At 37.8% G+C, this 18730-nt stretch overlaps 1 protein-coding gene across 1 annotated transcript in view; it reads right to left on the minus strand.

The window, feature by feature from the left end:
* The window catches only part of LOC105883318 (N-deacetylase and N-sulfotransferase 3), a 161453-nt gene extending 142728 nt beyond the window's left edge, over nucleotides 1-18725 (minus strand). The window contains exons 1-2 of the mRNA XM_075998353.1: nucleotides 18498-18725; nucleotides 5034-6169 (exon numbers count right to left, since the gene is read on the minus strand). Coding sequence (XP_075854468.1) covers nucleotides 5034-6014 — 981 coding nt within the window. The 5' untranslated portion in view covers nucleotides 6015-6169; nucleotides 18498-18725. The remainder of the gene's footprint in view (nucleotides 1-5033; nucleotides 6170-18497) is intronic.
* Nucleotides 18726-18730: the final 5 nt, after the last annotated feature.

The raw sequence follows: 18730 nt of genomic DNA on the forward strand, positions 1-18730 counted from the left end.
TTTGAGGAACCTCTATACTGTTCTCCATAGTGGTTGCATTAACTTACATTCCCACCAACACTGTGCGAGGGTTCCTCTTTCTCCATGTCCTCGTCAGCATTTGTTATTGCCTGTCTTTCTGCTAAAAGCCGCTTTAATTGGGGTGAAATGATATTCCATTGTCATTTGATTGTAGTTTGATCTGCATTTCTCTGATGACTAATGATGTTGAGCATGTTTTCTGTTGGCCGTTTGCATGTTTTCTTTTGAGAAATGTCTATTCAGAGCTTTGCTCATTTTTAAGTCAGATTCGATTTTTTCCTGTTGAGTTGTTGGAGCTCCTTATATAATCTAGTTATTAATCTCTTATCAGATGGGTAGTTTGGAAATAATGTCTCCTATTTTGTGGGTTGTTGCTTCACTTTGCTGAGTGTTTCTTTTGCATTACATAGACTTTAAAGTCTGAGCACATACAGATAGAAAAAGTTAAATTATCTGAATTACAGGCAATTTGGGGTCTTCCTTTTATTCAGTATTCAAAGTGTCTGTCATTGTGCCACTCTACTTCATCTACAACTTAGATTGAGTACAAGGCATTTAAAGAAGTGATTGATATTAATTTTTGTTCCAGATTTTTTAAGTAAATCTAGGGCAAAGCTTCAGATATGACCTATCAAACTATAATAGACTCTGTTAGCATGTAATTTGCTACAAAGTAGAATTTGGTAGGAAAGAATTGCTATGGTCACCATAATACTGTGTTAGATTCACAACTGTGAAGCACTATGAAGTGGAAAAGCTCAGATTTTGGAGCCAGAGAGACCTGCATTTTGTATCCTAGGAGTGCCACTTATTAATTGTAAGATCTTGGGCAAGTTAGTCACAGACTATGAACCTCAGTTTCTTTATAAAATTGATGCTACTTAAAGTCTTTGTTTCCTAGGATTTTTGTGAGAATTAAATGATAATGAAAGAACATGAAGTAAAACACTTAAAACAATGCATGTATTCAGTAAGTGTTATCTACTTTGGGAGTAGCTACCCCCATCTTTTACAGGCCTGACAGTAGAAACCATCAGCATAGAAATACAAAAGAAGGTCTTTTTATGTATACATATATATGTATATTTAATTTTTTTTTTTTAACAGACAGAGTCTTGCTCTGTTGCCCAGGCTAGAATGCAGTGGCACAATCATAGCTCACTGTAACCTCCAACTCTGGGCCTCAAGTGATCCTCCCACCCCTGCATTCAAAAGTGCTGGGATTATAGGCGTGAACTACTATGCTCAGTATCCTTTTATATTTTGATTTATTTTCTTGGATCATGAAATGTTAAAAGGAATAAACTATTCTGTAGGCTTAGTCTCAGGAAGTTTAAGGATAGGTCTAAGAGTACTAGGAACTTAAATTTTTGAACATCACAAAACTAGTCCCAAGTCCAATGAAATACATGCACACCTTTTTTTTCTAACTTCAATTTAACTGAAATTAATCCTGCCTTTTTTGAAGCCTGTAGCTTGAATATATGTAGTTGAATGAAGACACCAACTTAGGTTTGTTTTGTTTTCTTTTCTTTTTTTGGTCTTTTTCTGATACAAAGAGTCATACATTTTGTGCCATGTCAGTTTTTTTTTGTAGCTTTGAAGCTCTGTAAAATGTGTTCATATTAATCAACGGTTAGGTAGGTAAAGCTGATAGTTCGCTGCTAATTCTAATCTTCCCATTAAATAAGGAAATACATTTCCTGTTCCAAATAAGGAAAAAACTAACATATATGCAGTGATTAGTAGTTAAAATTTATGTTGTGCATTATCTTTCTAATTTTGCAAGTAACAGTCAATGTGATATTTGATTTTCTCACATTCTTTTCAATTTTCCTAATACTTCAAGGAAAAGTATAATATTTGTTCATAGGTGGTAATAATTAAATAAAAACCTTGATTAAAATATTTCTATTAATTATATATTGTTAATTACAAAATCCATAAACTTTTTTTTAAGACCTCATAGTCTTTGCTATTCCTTCTCTTATCTCAGTTAGTTAGAAACTAACTAACTGAGACTCTCTGAGTTTTTGCACTGAACACTCTTGGTCCAGGGGAAACCAGGGCAGCTGGTCCCCCTAGCACCCTCCCACCCTCCAACTACTGTCTAATTTCTCTTCTTACTTTCATATCAAAATTTCTCCACTGAGCACTCAACACTATTTTTCCACATCTTTACCCCTTAGTTCACTCCTGAACTCATTGCAACTGGGCTTCTGCCTCATACAAGGGACCTTCATCAAGGGACTCATATAGTGATCTTCATCTCTTCCCAAAGGAGACAGTCCCATCCTTACTCCAGTGGACCCTGCTGTTGGGTTTTTACTGCTGATCACAGCCTTCCTGAAGCTCTTCACTCCCAAGGCTTCTACGGCATCCAGCTTCCTGGTCTCTGACTGTTCTTTTAAACGTATTCATGGAATTTCTCCTTCTACTTATTTCCTAAAAAATGACTTTCCTCAAGATTCTACACTTGGTATTTTATCACTCCACAAAAATCCCTTCCCTGGCTGATCTCTCGCACTTTCCTGCTGTGAACTGTTCCCTCCTGGATGCTGACTTGGAGATCTGTATTTCCTAGCTAGACTTCTCCTGTGAGCCAACTGCCTGTGAAGCGCCTATACCTCCCATGTGGCACTTCAATAAAACTGAAATTTGTGTTACGACCTCTAATGACCTGCACTGTGATCCTCTTGCTCTTTGCTGTTGGCTGGTGTCATCAAGCATTCAGCTATGCTAAAAACCCTAATGTTATCCTTGGTTATATCCTTTATCTCCACTTAGCCAATTACTAAGCTGTTCAATTTCACTTCTAAATAGTTCTTAAATTGTCCTTTCTTCTCCATTGCTACTCCAATTTCCTAGTTTCAAGAAATTACCTTCTTTGGTCTGAATCACTGCACAGCCTTCTGAATCACAGCATCACTCTGGTCTCACTTTCACACTGTGCCACATACCTGATCGTTGCTACTACACAGCACACACGATAGTGTTTTCCACAGCATTACTTACATAAATCTGCAAGGATACCTTTGCTATTATAGCAACCATACTGCAAGCTACCTACCTATTTATCTCCCCGGCAAGACACTTTATTTATCTTTGTATCAGCCCATGCGCCTGGCCTGTGCTTGGCCATATCAAGTGTGCAGCAAATGATGTGCAGTACAGTGTGCTTTCCTCTGACTGACTCTCCTCATCCCCTCTTCTAAAGGATGGGACCATGGTTTATGATTCCATCTATAAGTCCCCAAAAGTGCTCCACATGCAGCACACGTTAATAACTAGTTGTGGAATGAATGAATGAATGCTTGCATTCTCAAGGCAGCTGACTGCAATGAATTAGTGTTTTGAGACACAATCACAGATATAATTTAGAAGTAGTTTAAAAACTCAGCTAATTCAAAACATACTTTTAAAAGTCTTTAGGTGCTTTAGGAAATATATTCCTATCTAAATATTAGCAATTCATAAAGTATACATGCTAAATTCTTCTTTAATGTGTTCAGCAACCTATTAATTTTTGATACCCCTAAAAACATGGCTTAACCTCTAGAACACAAAAGGCACTTTATGTTTTTTATAATATTAAGGGATATGAGGTATGGGGGAAGCGTTGCACAGAAAACTCAGAGATTTATCTAGCATATTTTGAAATGCCGTAACAAATACATATATTTGGCAGTTTTAAAGAATTTTACATCAGAAATATATATATATTGAAAAAATTTTATCATAATAATTTAAAATAGAAAGATTAGAAGGAGAACTATGTATTGTTTATAATCTTCAAGCACATAATAAATGCTTAAACTATCAGCTTGGTTTTAATTAGCTATACTTTCAAAACTAAATTTCAAAAGACTTAATGAAAACTTAAATATAACTTCTTTATTAATTAATTTCCATTTAGCTAAAAGGAAAAGACTAAAATAATGCCAAGAGTATGAAAGTTTTTTTCTTTTTAGTCTTCACACTCTCTTACAGTAACATTTAATGATTCTTCTGGTATTCTTAGCTCATTTAACTAGTGTGATGAACATTACTATTATTTGCCAGATGCTCAGTGACTAGATAAAAGAACACAGTTTTCCAGATATACTTTTTTGCCATCTGACTTAGTTCTAGATATTCTACCAAAAGGTCAAAGCCATAGAGAATAAAAAGTTATATATCAAAAGTCTCACTTGTATGAGAAATCCTATGCATTTTGAATGTGAAACTAAGACAAATGTATACAATATTAATTTTAAATTTCATTAATATTAAACAACCAGTTGTTTACATCAATTCATAATAATAAAACACTATCTTCAAATAATTATCTTCTGTTTAAGGGCAGCAGTTTTACCCAATAAGAAATGTAATGCAATTTAAATGTAGCACGATGGGCTTCATGTATGTACCAGAAATGTGCACTGAAATCAATTTAAATCCTTATGTTTATATGTGAATAAATATGCTTGCATAGTAATAGCTCTCCATATTTAGTAATGCTAATTTTCAGAGTTTCAGAAAAACATGGTAAGAGAAAATGAGTTGCATATTTGACTTCCAAAAATATCTGAACTTGCTACTTCAGAGATCTGTGTAATTCTTGAAAATTTGTGGGAGTATTTATTATCATTAAGACAAATTCACTTTAATTTCACATTTAAATGAACCAAGTCTTCGATTAGTAATAGTTTTCTAAGGTAGGTAGTTTCTGAAACAGAACTAAAGAAATGGTTTCTACTCTGTAGAAAGCCATTTTTGGATCCTGCCACATTCAATCTTTTAGTAAAATCTTCAATTTTTTTTTGTTTGTTTCAGAAAGAAACATATTATCTACTTAGTCAATCTATGGTGAGAGGTAGGGTAGGCAGTGTATCCTAGCTTGCCTGACTTTGCTGATAAAATGAAAGCCCCACGTCCTGAGAAACTCCTTAGTCCTAGTTTGAACTAGGCTAGTTGGTAGCCCTGCTGTGAGACAAATTAAACTTTGAAACTCTGGGAGAATACAGCCTTACCTTTACATCGTTGGTGTTCATTCTCGTCCCCTCCTTTCCCACAAATATGTCATCAATGTCCACAAGGATGTACCTGTCCAAGGACAATGCCAGCCTCTTCCCTGACAAGAAGGAGATGGCATCTATGAAGATGAGTTTGTGCAACCAGAAGTTCAAGTTGTTGCCAAAAAGAACTCGCTGAATTCCGTCGTGAAGCCCCAGGTCATGTATGATAGTGGCATAAAAAGCACCTTTAGAAACTGGGGGGAAAAGGTTTTCTGGGGTCTTCACTTTGGCAAATATCACTGGTTGGTAGGCTGAGTGATTAATCTGAAAAACTGTCCAGTCAGTTCCAGGTAAAGAACCTTTTTCAAGCTTAGAAGATCTGGTCACACGAAGCAATGGAGAATGAGGATTAATACAACAATCTTTCACTGCAAGGTTTCCATAGATGGAGAGAGGGAAACCTTTTAATTGAGAGCTCTGTAGATTCTTCTCGCTAGTTTTGTGGAATCCAATGACTCCCACACCATATTCTACACAGTATTTATCTAAAAGGCTTCGGTTCCAAGAGTCCATATTTATATACTTCAAAATATTCTCATAAATAATGAGAACATATTTGCCTTTATTTTTGTCTGTAAGTGCCGGAAGATCTCCCTTTCCGGGGGCAATTTCAACGTGATACTGGAATCTGCTTGACTCCAGTATCGTAATGATGTCTTGACCCAGGGATGAATACTGGCTCTCCACAAACACTAGCACTGTGGGGTCTGTCCTGGAGACATCAAAAAGCTTCATTGTTTTCACTTCCAGCAGTCTGTAAGGGAGGGGTTGGAGGTCACCGCAGTCCACTTCTGAAGTCACCTCAGAGAGTTCGTTTTCCTGTTTGTAGCCACTGTACAGGTAGTAGGCAGAAATGACGATGCTTACCATGCAGAAAGTGGCAAGCAGAATAACCGTCCTTTGAAAGTGTCTGTGAAGTTTCATGATAAAACTCATGTTGTGTATACTTTCCCACACTATTCCAATAGAAGCACCATAAAAAAGGAAGAGAACATCAGGTTTTCCAGCTACTTTCCCAGTCTCAGTCAATAGTTTATGTCACCATCGCAGCACATTTGTATCACTCGATCAGGACTCCCAGAAAATATAGCCTGAAAATCAGAAGAGAACGCAAAACATTCAGTGTGCGGCATTGAAATGAACGAGTTTTGATCTTGTTGATGGGCATAAGTGGCAGACTATTAGACTACTAGGCAGATGACCTGGTGTGTGGTAAATCAGAAACCCTCCCTTTCTTTCTTCCCAGCTCTGAATGAGGACATGGGAAGGACAAAATGAGGGAGAGGGCTCCACTGAACACTGGTCTCTATCCCTAGTACAGAAAAGACCTTGGTCTAACAGGGAATTTCGTTTTACTCACTGAGCTTTGCATCAAACACTGTGGCTAATATAGACTTAAGACCACAGAGAGGTCACCCGAGCCACACACTGCCATTTCCTGTTTTCCAAGCACATGTCAAGCTATTTGCATTTAATTACATGAATTGAAAGTCATAAAAGTTTCAGCATGTTTCATTAAATGCTACAATTAAAACACTAGTTTGCTAGTTTTATCTTTTCTGAAAGTTGGTGACACAGTGAACTTTGTTATTCTGTATACATTTCAAATTCATTAGAGAAACAACTCTATGATAGTTGCTTTCATTAGAGTAACTCTCTCAACATGCATAAATGGTCCTTCAACCCAATGGATCATTTTGGAACTGTATATTGACTTAGCCAGGGTTTTCAAAAATCTAAACGGTCATGTAGTAAGAAGAATGTGAAGAGTAAAATCCTTTCTTAGGTTCCTTCAGCTCTGGTGGGAGACCATAGGGTCCCATGCACTTTTGGAGAAGAGCATATTTACCCATGATTTACTCTCTGTACCATTCTGTTTCTGCTTTTTGGGAAGAGCGCAATCATTATATAAAAACTTACTCTAAAAGTGTTCTGAAAAAACACAATGAAGACAACTGAGATTTAAGCTAACCCTTGTGATACAATAATTTCAAATTTCTTTCAAGTCTTAGTATCATTTGAAAATTCAGTAACTTTGAAAAATAATAGGAAAGAAATGTGTGCTTCGTAGAGCAAAAGTTCATTGGAGTCTTACAGTCCTGGCACTTTGCAAGGAAATATCATGGAATGTATATATAAAAAATAAAGACAGGTCTTATTCTCGTCTAGAAGGCAGGCTAAAAGCTAGCCGGTAAGATAACAGCACTGCTGGAAAATATCATATTTGATGTTTGCCATAACAGTGGGGTTTTTTATGTGCCTCTGCCTCTAATTGTGTCATTGGGGTCCGTGTACCTTTCAAGTCAAATGACGAGGTTAGAATAAATGAGCACCAAGAACATTCTGGATCTAAAATTCTATGATATTCACCTGTGAAATAAGCAGTGAACAATATTTTGAATAATGTGTTTATCTTTATGAATAATATATTCTAGAATATAACTGCAAAATATTTACAAGATATTTATTCTATTTACAGAGTAAATATTCTTTTGTCCTATAAATTATATATTATAGTTTATTCATTCAAATGTTTAAGGGTAGCTATGTCATTCACTCAAATATTTATGGCACGGCTACCCTTCTACGTAAAATATAAATGTTCAGCATAGTGAAGTTCGTTTAAAGTTTCTCAGTCATCACAGTAGAGACAGTGATGAGAATGATGACAATCTGAGAGCTGTGGATTAGGGACAATGACTGCATATAACAGGGTGAGAGGAGGAAGAGCATGGCAAGTGGGGGCACCTGTGAAATGTGTCACTGAAGGGTAGGGAGTGGGATTTGGGCAGACACTTGAAGGATGAGGGTGACTTGAATAGACCTTCGGGATAAAGGAAATATTACAGAGGTTTGAGTGAGCACAATATTGCGCAAGAGACAAGAATGATGCGTGCAAGGAAAGACTTGGGAATACTTAGAAAATAAATGTGACTACATATGGGTAACCTAGATTATGGAAGGATTTGATAACACAGAACTTCATGGTTGTGAAAGCCTCACAGGGCGATGATGCAATGGCTTGAATGTGTTCCCCCAAGTTGGGTAAGTTATCTCAAGAGTGGGCTTGTTACAAGAGTGAACTTGGTCCACTCTTGCTCTCTTGCTCTTTTGGGGATGCTCTTTTGCCCTTCAACCTTCCACCATTGGATGATGCAGCAAGAAGGCCCTCACCAGAGTCTTGCACCTGCTCTCAGACTTCCTAGCCTCCAGAGCTGTGGGCCAATTACATTTCTATTGTTTAAAATTATCCAGTCTATGGCATTCTGTCATAGTAGCATAAAACAGATGAAGACGGGAGACATTCCACTTTCCTGATTAGGGAATAACATAAGAGTAAGGTTTTTCTAGAACAAGAATTAATCAATAGCATGGCGAGGATATCACAGAGCAATCTTAGACAACAGAGTCGGGTAATCCAGTGCAGGCTCATTTCTGACCATTTAGTCATGAACTACTAATGAGCATAGTGAAGGCAGAATGTAGGGAAGGGACAAGTCTGAGGAACACTGTACTTAAAGGAAGAAGAGAGCTTGATACGCCACATGAGGGCTGTGGTACCACATCCCTCTGCCACATAAAATGCCATCGAGTGATCTGACATGCTCTAAAATAAATCTAACATAAACAATATATCCTACCCTTTGAAATATTCTAGTATAGGTATAGGTGTAATTTAAGCAAATAAAAAATAAGCAAATAAATAACCAAATAAAAACCTAGACAACAGAGTTTCCATTGTAACTATAGTTAATTGATTTCAATAAATAACTGCACTTTTTTTTTTTTTTGAGACAGAGTCTCACTCTGTAGCCCGGGCTAGAGTGCTGTGGAGTCAGCCTAGCTCACAGCAACCTCAAACTCCTGGGCTCAAGCAATCTTCCTGCCTCAGCCTCCTAAGTAGCTGGGACTACAGGCATGCACCACCATGCCCAGCTAATCGTTTCTACATATTTTTTAGTTGGCCAATTAATTTATTTCTATTTTTTAGTAGAGATAGGGTCTCACTCTTGCTCAGGCTGGTCTCAAACTCCTGACCTTGAGTGATCTGCCCACCTCGGCCTCCCAGGGTGGTAGGATTACAGGTGTGAGCCACCGTGCCTGGCCCAGTAATTGCACTTTTAAAGCTGTGCAGTTGTTTATGGCTGTACTAGTCTGGAGTACACCAGCAGGACGCAAAGGCTCACACCTTCCCATTTCTGTGTTTCATTTTAGCTGAGAAGTGTTTTTGACTGGCTATAAAATGTGTTGCCACATTTTCCATTTCAGATAGCAGCATTTTACAGTTTATTCCCTTTGTCAAAAGTGAAAGGCATGTAACTTATACAATTCTTATCTGTGATGGGGCAGAGTGGTGAGGAGTGTTTGCTCTCACTGTGTAGGACAGATATTAGGAACACATCAAAGTTACCTTTTCTGTTAGCAGGTATAAAATACTGAAGCACATTTCTTTTCCATTAAACTGTTCAAGTGTCCTCCTGAAGCCAAAGAAAATTCCAGCATATGTCCCTGAGGATTTGGTCTAACATATTCAAATGGGTACATTAATGTTCTCACATTTTCTGCAAACCTTTTCCAATTCCACATCTCATTTTACCATGACCAACTTCAGTCTCCAGTGCGGACTCTCAGAACTTACTGTTCATATTGCAACCTCATTCAGAAACAGTTTCTATGTTTCTGTTAGCTCCGAAAAACTGAGGATAGCCTGAACTGTCGGTGTGGCTCCTTCTCCTGCAGAGAGGGGATGGCACTGCAGCGGCAGCCGTTGGGGACCTTCATTAGTGGGCATCACTAGGACAGGTAGACGTGGAAAATTAAGCTCTGCCACACAATCCCTTGTGATGCCTTCTCTGTCCTTCCACTCAGCAGGTACACAGAGTCATTGGGAAAAGTACTTCTCCTTTGTACTTAATGCCACCATTATAATTAAAATTTTGTTTAAAGTCAACCTCCCTGTATGACTAGCAGCCCCAAGAAGGTAGAGCTAGCCTCTTCTGTCTACCACTGCACCCCTGGCACCAGGAGCAGAGTAAGTACTCAATGACTATTTTGGGAATTAACTAAACACAATGGCATACGATGCCTATAGGTTAATTTGACATTTCTATTTTAGTCTAACGTCACAACCCATTCTTTAAGGTTACACATGACTATAAATATGATTATAACTTCTCATACATTTGCTGGACTTAACTTCTGTTTATTAAATACCAAGTTAATATAATCATAGCATCCAAACATGGAATACATCTAATATCATAATATCTATGGTAGATAGCAAACGTTCACCCACCAAAAGAGTATCTATCAATTAATCATTATGTAATTAGTCATCAGGTATTCACGGAACACCTACTTTGAGATTAGCCAGCACTATGTGCTGGGGCAGCACAGAAGTAATCCTAGGAATGATTCTTTTCTTTGGAAGCATGAGGGAAAGAAGACTTGTGAAACAACAGCCAACACCATGTTGCACGTAAATAGTGATTTATGCTACACAGATGATATCTGTCACAGATTTCAGAAGAAAGAAAGAGAGACTAATGAAGTTTAGGAAAGTGAGTGCCAGTTTCTACGAGCCATGGTGCTGGAGGGGGACATGGCATAATGGTCTGGTGTGGATATGAGGGTGGGAGAAGAGGCCAGGCAGAAAGCCCTGGCAAGGCTGAAGAAATGAAATGGTTACAATGCGTTTGCCTTAGAGTGAAACTACACTAATTGCAGGACACTGCCTTGGGTTGGAAATGGAAACAATATTTGATTGAGATAGTGCTGCAGATTAGTGACTGTCCTTGGAAGTGACTGTGAAGCACAGACGTATCGACCCAGAAATAGAGGACATTGGATGTATTTGAACAGAGAAAGTCGATAAAAATACTGCTTACAGACGATTGTGTGGCGGTGACACCCAGGATAGAAGACAGAGAGAGTTCACATGGACAGAGAGCGTGGGCCACATTGCACAGAGCGAAGAAGTCCCAGCTAAGAGGCTGCTGCTCCACTCAGCCATCCAGGAGGTGGTGTGAGTCCAGACTTAGGTGGTTACCAGGGAAAATGGAAATGAAAGACAACATTTGGGAAGAAAGCAGAAAAGGACATGCTTACCATTAATTATGGTTGGAGGAGGCGGCAGGTATGGGGACTAGAAGATAAAGGTGCCAGGAATAGAAACACAAAACTTAAGGTGGGCTTGAGCTGGTGATGTCCACTTCAGACTCAGTTAGGCAGAAAGACTAAATCACGGTGAGATAGCAAAATCATAAAGTTCTATAAACTAGTTGGATGTAGACAAATAAAAATGCCAAGAAAATCCTTGAAATTGATGGGCTGCAGGTAAACTTCAATATGCTGCCTGAAACCAATTCCTCAGAAAAGCCTTTCCTGACCAACTCTACTCTTCCCACCTTTAGACCTGGACCCCTTACGAGACTTTATCACTACTCTTACTAAATATTAATATTAGTAGCAATATGTTAATGTCTCTCTTCTTTGTTAGACTGAAGTTTCTAAGGGTACATGGCTCGTGTTATTCCCAGTAATCTTTCAAATGAGAAACAGGATAAAAACATTTTAAAAGGCCAACATGATCAACAAATAGACATGTCAGTATAGTGATGATTGTGTTTTTGAAATGCTTTTACAAAAACACGTTGAAAATCACAGACTTCTGCATGGTCAGGGTTCTCTGAGTAACTAAAGGACAAGCACACTGGTCTCCATGTCAGAGAGTTCCCTGGACACAGCTGTTCTTATGAACAGTATAGAGCTGATGGCTGTGGTTGAATTCTCTTCCTATTCAATTTTTAATGAGACATATGCTAAACGGCTAAGAAATCGTATGTGAAATTTAGAAAATCAACAAGCCACTTAGGCAGGCATTCTGGAATAAACACAGTTAGGAACAGGAAAGTTACCAGGCTGGATTGGTTACAAACATCACCACGTTATCAGGATTTCCTATAAGGCACTGTGAGGGAAATATCATCATATACGAAGGTAGAATGACAATTGCAACACAGGCAACATCAATGAACGTTCACCATGTGCCAAACTGTGCTGGACCCTTTGGAGGCTAAGTTAACTGCCTAAGATGATTGACCTGAAAATTTGAACTTTGATAGCCTGTATCAAAAATACCACACACCTGGCAAGACATCTGTAACACATCCCTTCCGTGCTAGGAACAAGCAGGAAATTGTTATCAGGCAGCTATTACCTTTGGACACTACAGTTTCCTCGTAGGAAAATGGTACACTGTGCTACCAACTTAATGGAGTTTTAATGAGGACTGTGAAAGAAACTATTAAAAGCCCTTAAAATAATGTTTGGCACATAGAATGTACAAATAAAATTTACCTGCTATGATGATGATGATGATGATGATGATGATGGTTGCAGAAATAACACGTGAATGGGAGAAGTGTCTTGAAGATGGCCAATGAAAGTGTACTAATGGTTCCTAAGGGCACAGCTACAAGCATTTCAGCTTATGCAGAGTTATGGGAAGCACAGAAGTCCATCCTCAGTGCAGGGATCTAAAGCCAGATGGGTCTTAGAGCAAAGGAAGAGGCTCAATGAGAGGCAAAACCAGCACCATGCCCTTGGGTTTCTTCTCATTCCTCCCCCTTTCCTTAGACGAGCTCATATTTTCCCTGGTTTTCATTTCCATATATATGCTAGCAAGTTACAAATGTTTCTTTGTAAGTCAGACTCCTCTCCTCTAAGCTATAGGACTTCAAACTGAACTATCAACTTGATGTACTAGTAGCAACAGCAACTCACATGAACAGCGAGTGCCCTTTCTTATCATACTCCAGTCACTGGCTCTGCTATAGTCATATCACAAGCAAACTCAGGCTTTCCAAAATTGAATTTATGATCTTACCCTTACAACCATCTTCCTCTTTCCACAATTATCTAGTGGTTCATCCTTGACACCTTCTTTTACTTTATCCCTGCTTATCTACATAAATCCAAGTCCTTTCACTTCTATTTCCCCAAACCCCCGCAAGCCAGGGCACTTCTCTCCAATCCAGGCAACATCACTCCCTGAACTACTGCAAAAGCAAATCTCACCACAAGGGCTCTTGGTGCCTTCTACACTCTTCTCCATGCAGCATCAAAGTAGAACTCTGATTATTTCTTCCCAGCTGAAAACCCATCAGTGCTTGCTTATGTTACTTGTTGATAAAAATTCAAATTCCTATACATGTCCCACAAGACCCTATGTGATACGCTTCCCACTCTTATCTCCCGGGCCTGGTTAGATGATAAGCTCTCCTTTAAGTTCCACGCAAGCGTGTCATCTATCAGTTGACAGCCTCTTTTCTGTCTCAGGGTCTTCCCACCTGCTGTTCTCTTTGTCTACAAGTTTCTTCCCCACTTCTTCACTTGGCTTCATCCTCCAAATTCTACGGCTCTAAGTATCAATGTCCCTGTCTCACAAACGTCTTCCCCGATCCCCCTGATCTGTCAGGCCTCCCTGTTACACACTTTCACATCACTCTCTACCTCTGTAGCATGTTCCACAGCTATAATTAGTCATGAGATTTTCTGCCTAATTTTTCTGCATAGACTGGAAACATCTGAAGTTCTTGTCCTGTTCACCTCTAGCGCACACAGTGCTTGGAGTAAGAACAGCCTGTGGAATACTTACTAAATGAGTGGGGAAAAGGCCTCTACTATGTTTTACAAATAGCAGCTGCATTCACAAACTGGGGCATACTTAAGTCAAACCATCTTCTGTTAGCAGATACCTCCATCAGTCACATTGGCCTCAAATAGTCAAGACAATAACGTAAACATTGTGAGTGGCAGTGACCATCTTGATTAGAGTCATAAATCAAGCACATCTAGAATGTGCCTTTTGCTTTTACTCAACTACCTATTTTTCCCATTCTGAGATTTTTCAGAATTCAGTGTGAATAGAAGTGCTTTGCCGCAATACATCTGTTTTTAAAAAGATTCTACCAAGGAAACATTAGAAATTATCTAATTATTTATCACTAACAAAAGGCAGAGGGAGAAATTAGTTTTGGGGATCACAGATCCATATGCTTAGTGAAGATCCAAATATATGCAAATGTGAATTTCACAAAGTATTGCACTATCTGCAAGCGGAAGTGCTCACTTGTCAATGTAACCTATCTTTTCTCTTCCACTAACACCCACCATCATCCCAAAGTAAAAATCAATTTCTAAATGAAATAGAATCATGTTAAAGTTGGCAGTATAAGAAATGTGAAAAAAGATTACCATCTGGAAAATGAGTATTAATAACTAAAGAGCTTCAGGTTTTAAGATAAATGAAAGATATTTAAAAGATCTTGACAATATTCCTTTTTCTCAAAAAGGAATGAACTACAAAACTATATTGTATAGTGTTGAAAAATCCATTTGTAGCCCTCAAACACATTACGTGAATTTGCTAAAAGTAATTCTGTAATATTAAAAATTGACAAAGAACATGCCTTTCTTCAGGAAAGAATGTGTGAAATTGTGTCATGTTAATTGAACTCTGCTGTGGCAGACAAGAAGCTGATTTGCATGGAGTACGACCAAGAATACACTCTGCCTCTACAATTGCAATTTTTAAAGGATGCATGGGAGAAAAGCTACACTTGGGGGCATTAGCTTTGTTTGGTAGATTAAATGGAAAATGAGTTTCTATTGTAATGCTCCCTTCGTCTTCTATTTAGAAACTATGAAGGAAAGATTATGTTTTGTTCACCTTCCTCAGTGTCGTGCCATCCAGTGAGGTAAGGGAAGAAACCACCCGACTGCTGAGGGGGGACATGTCTGCCCATACTCTCAGACGGAACTATTAATAGAATGTATGCATCGATCTCTGCCTAACAGCAAGGCATTATGACTACTGCCAACGCAGCTTTGAGGATCTAATACAAGCCTTTATCATCTCTGTCTTCCATCAGAATTGCGGGAACAACAGATTGTTAACCCGACTTCTTCCTGGGTTGCCTGGGCCATGAGATGTGAAGTTACAGAGCAGGGTCTGGCTGTGTATTAGGGCAAGTTCCAGGAACAAGAGAAGGAAAGGTAGCCAATCTGCAGAGAGAAGATGATGAAAAAAGAGCAGAAAGCAACAATGAAGAAATGTGACAGGGAGTCCTGAGGAGATTGGAGGTCTTGGTTCTACTAACATTCCTCTCTATTTTATGGTACATGAACGAAATCAGATAAATTCTTTCTCTGTTACCTTGGGCACCTTTTCGAACAAGCGACATTCAACCCAATTAGGGTATTGGGAGAAGAGAAAGAAATCGTCCAAACTAGACTGCCTATACTTCACTAGGGAAAGCACTACATTTAATTGTTCTGGGCACTGCTTCATGCCTGGCATAAAAGTAGGCGCTTAGTAAATACCACTTGGGTGAATGGACGCTTATTTCATATGTGAAAATAGAAGTGCTGGAAATGGATCACATCCATTGTAGCAAGCATAAATATTTGAAAACCTATAGAGAGACAATGCGATATGATAGTTACAGAAATGTGCGTTGGAGCCAGACTCAAACCGAATAAAACTCCACCACCTGCCAGGGATGTGATCTTAGGTAGGTAGGTCACCTTTCAGTGCCTCAATTTCCTCATTTGTGAAATGGGAATAGTATTCGCCTCCAATAATCTTTATAGACAGTACATGAGCTATAAATGAGTATGTAAAGTGCTTAGAACAGTCCCTGGTACAAGGTAACTCTTCTATGATTGTTAATTGTTATTTTTAATCACTTACATTTTTACTAGTAGAAACCTAGACAATAGCGCTTATCAACAAGTTTTGTCTTATTTTCTAATGCGTTTTTCATGTGTATCTGTCCTATCTTCCAGAGCAATTTCTACAATGTTGGACAACAAACAGGATGGGAAACGGTCTCTGAAATCTACATCTCACAGGAGAGGAAACCAAGCCCCCAGCCAGCCAGGGAGCTGTCCCAGCCACTCCTCTCCCTGAAGAGCCAGGCCTAGAATCCAGGTCTAGTTTCATGTTATTTTCAAGCATTGTAACCAAACAGACTGAAAAATGAAACGTATGTGAAATGAATACTCATCACTGAGATGCCTAAACGTTTTAAGATAGGTCTACAATATTTGATTTTTAAGCTCTCGTTTGGCAGGAGGTAACCAAGAGTTATATCCCTCAGTAATTTGTAGGAGATGCTGTGAAATGGTTTACTATGGACATTAATTGTAGTAGGGCCTGACTACTTTTTTTCCAGTCAGGTAACGTATATGAAATTTGTGAAAAATGTTTAGAGTATCATGAATGGATAATTCACTTATTGTGACATCCAGGATATAGTTTTTATACAAAACAAACAGACAAATCAACAAATTGTAAAACCAATTATTGGCTAAGAGAAACTTCAGTTATAAAATAGTTTTCAGCATTGTTCAGACAAATTTTCATTATAATGTAGGCTATTAGTTTTGTGGCCTGGCAGTGTCCCCTAATCTGGACAGGTGTTCAGAGTTCATGCATTTCAGTGTGAATGCTCTTTCTAGCCAAAGCACAGGGAAAGTAAACTTCCACTGGTTTGCCCTATTGTCTAAACTCTTAAGCAGTTAGAAATCCAAGGCATTCATCTAGTTGAAAATAGTGTTTTCATCTTCAATTCTATTTCTTTAATTTTGCAGACCATACAAATCACAAAGTACTTAAATATAGTTTTTAAAAATATATTTTATACCTCAACAGATGCATATTTAAGTTTAGAAGTTGGACCTCATCACCAAAGAGCAGCTAAGACTCAATCAGCTTTCAAGGAAGTCACATAATCAGATTCCCAGAATTAAAAGAAAAATTTGTAATTTCTTTATGGTTTTAAACTTTTGAAATGACAAGTCAACCATGAAATATTTAGATTCTAGCTTGTAATAACTTCTTCAGTAGAATATATGGTCCAGAAAAAGAACCTCAAATGTGTTATTATCTTTTCTACTATATTTTTTCAACAAATCTTTCAGTTATACCAAAAATTATTCTATATGTCCTTCATGAGGCCAGAAATAATACTTTTCTTAAGAAAATTTCTTAAAAGAGAAGGTATACTATAACTCAAACTAAAATAAAACAAATCTCTCCAGATAGAGATAAAAGTTTTGTTTTATGCAAAACATTTTAGTACCATGAGAATACTTCATTTTAAAGACAATGAAGAAAATTAACTGATGTGACTAGTTTAAAATTAACATTTATTTACATAAAGAAACAAGTCTTGTGTCTTACCATCAAGACCATAAAGAAAAACAATAACCATGTCATAGAGATGATAGACATTGTGTTAACTAGAGCAAGAAAAAAATAAAAAGCTACTGTTAGGGCAAGCCTCTTTATATGTTCAGTACTGTTTTAAAAAGGAGTCTCTTTCCAATATATTTTTGCAATCTTCTTCTCAAATATGATATTGATATGAACTATGGTTGTAGAAAAAAGAAAAAATTTCCTTCAGCTTCAAATCAGACATTTGAGAGTTTCTCTTCCCTACCATTCTGCTCTCTTGTGGTGAACAGCATTGTCCATGAGTTGAAATGTGATATTTTCTAAGTGCAAAAAAAGAGTAGGTCCAAGATCACTTTCACACATGTCTGAATATCTGATTTGTACTTTAATACAATGTTAAGAATGCATCTGTTTACATTGTTTTCAAGTGTTTTTTTTTCAAAACTCTTCCAGATTATATATGTTGCTATATCCCAATATGTTTGTAAAGAATATAGATATATTTTCAACTTTCAATGACTTTCGGGCTTAAACAGTGTCCAGATATTAGAAAAATATCTACATGGAAAATGATATAGATAAATCTCTTCAAGAATGTAACTTGGTTCTTCCCTGTACCCTCCAAGTGAATATATTAAACAGAAGATGTATCTATTTTCTTTTAATTTAAAGCATTCAACACTGAGGCTGACCATTTCTTTCCAGTTACATATAATTTTATTAATTCTATAATTTTAAATAATGTTTCTAAAATAAACTGCATCAAATAGAAAGCTTTGTTGTGGACGATTACTGCATGGATGGGCAGGTAGTTACTTTAAATCTCTCATGTTGCTTACAAAATTCTGCCAAGGCAACAGACGTGGTCTGTTTAACAAATCTACTGCAGAATAATTATAAGTTGTCGGTGAAGATCTTAAACAACTACGAGAAGTCATCTCCTTAGTACTTTAATCTTATGAAAAAGAAGCTTCGAATTTTTCCCTGAATAAGACAGTCCTTTGTTTCACCTAATTTAATCAAGATGCTCTTTTTCATTTTTCAAGAATAAAATGGAGCACTTGTTCAATCCTGAAATTCTTGAATTGTTAAAGTTGTTATCTCTTACTAAAAGCCCCTACGTTAATGCACGAGGCATGAATGCATAGCATAAATGAATAAATCAATACACTTACCTGGAATTAAAGTTCAAAATGCTGAAAATGCTTCAGAAAGTTTCGACGGATGGAAAAGAAACTGAAACGGTAGCATCTGCTGCCATCGGCTCAGGCTTCTTGGCTTCACAAGTGGCAGCAACACCAGCCGGGGCCCAGCGCCCTCCCGTTATGTAACATTGTATTAGTATTAGCCGTCGCCCTGCTACCAAGCCGGCGAGGCACTAGAGGGCAAGAGTGTCACATGCGAGAGC

This window comes from Microcebus murinus, chromosome 27, assembly GCF_040939455.1.
Source record: "Microcebus murinus isolate Inina chromosome 27, M.murinus_Inina_mat1.0, whole genome shotgun sequence".
In the NCBI taxonomy this organism is placed as follows: domain Eukaryota; kingdom Metazoa; phylum Chordata; class Mammalia; order Primates; family Cheirogaleidae; genus Microcebus; species Microcebus murinus.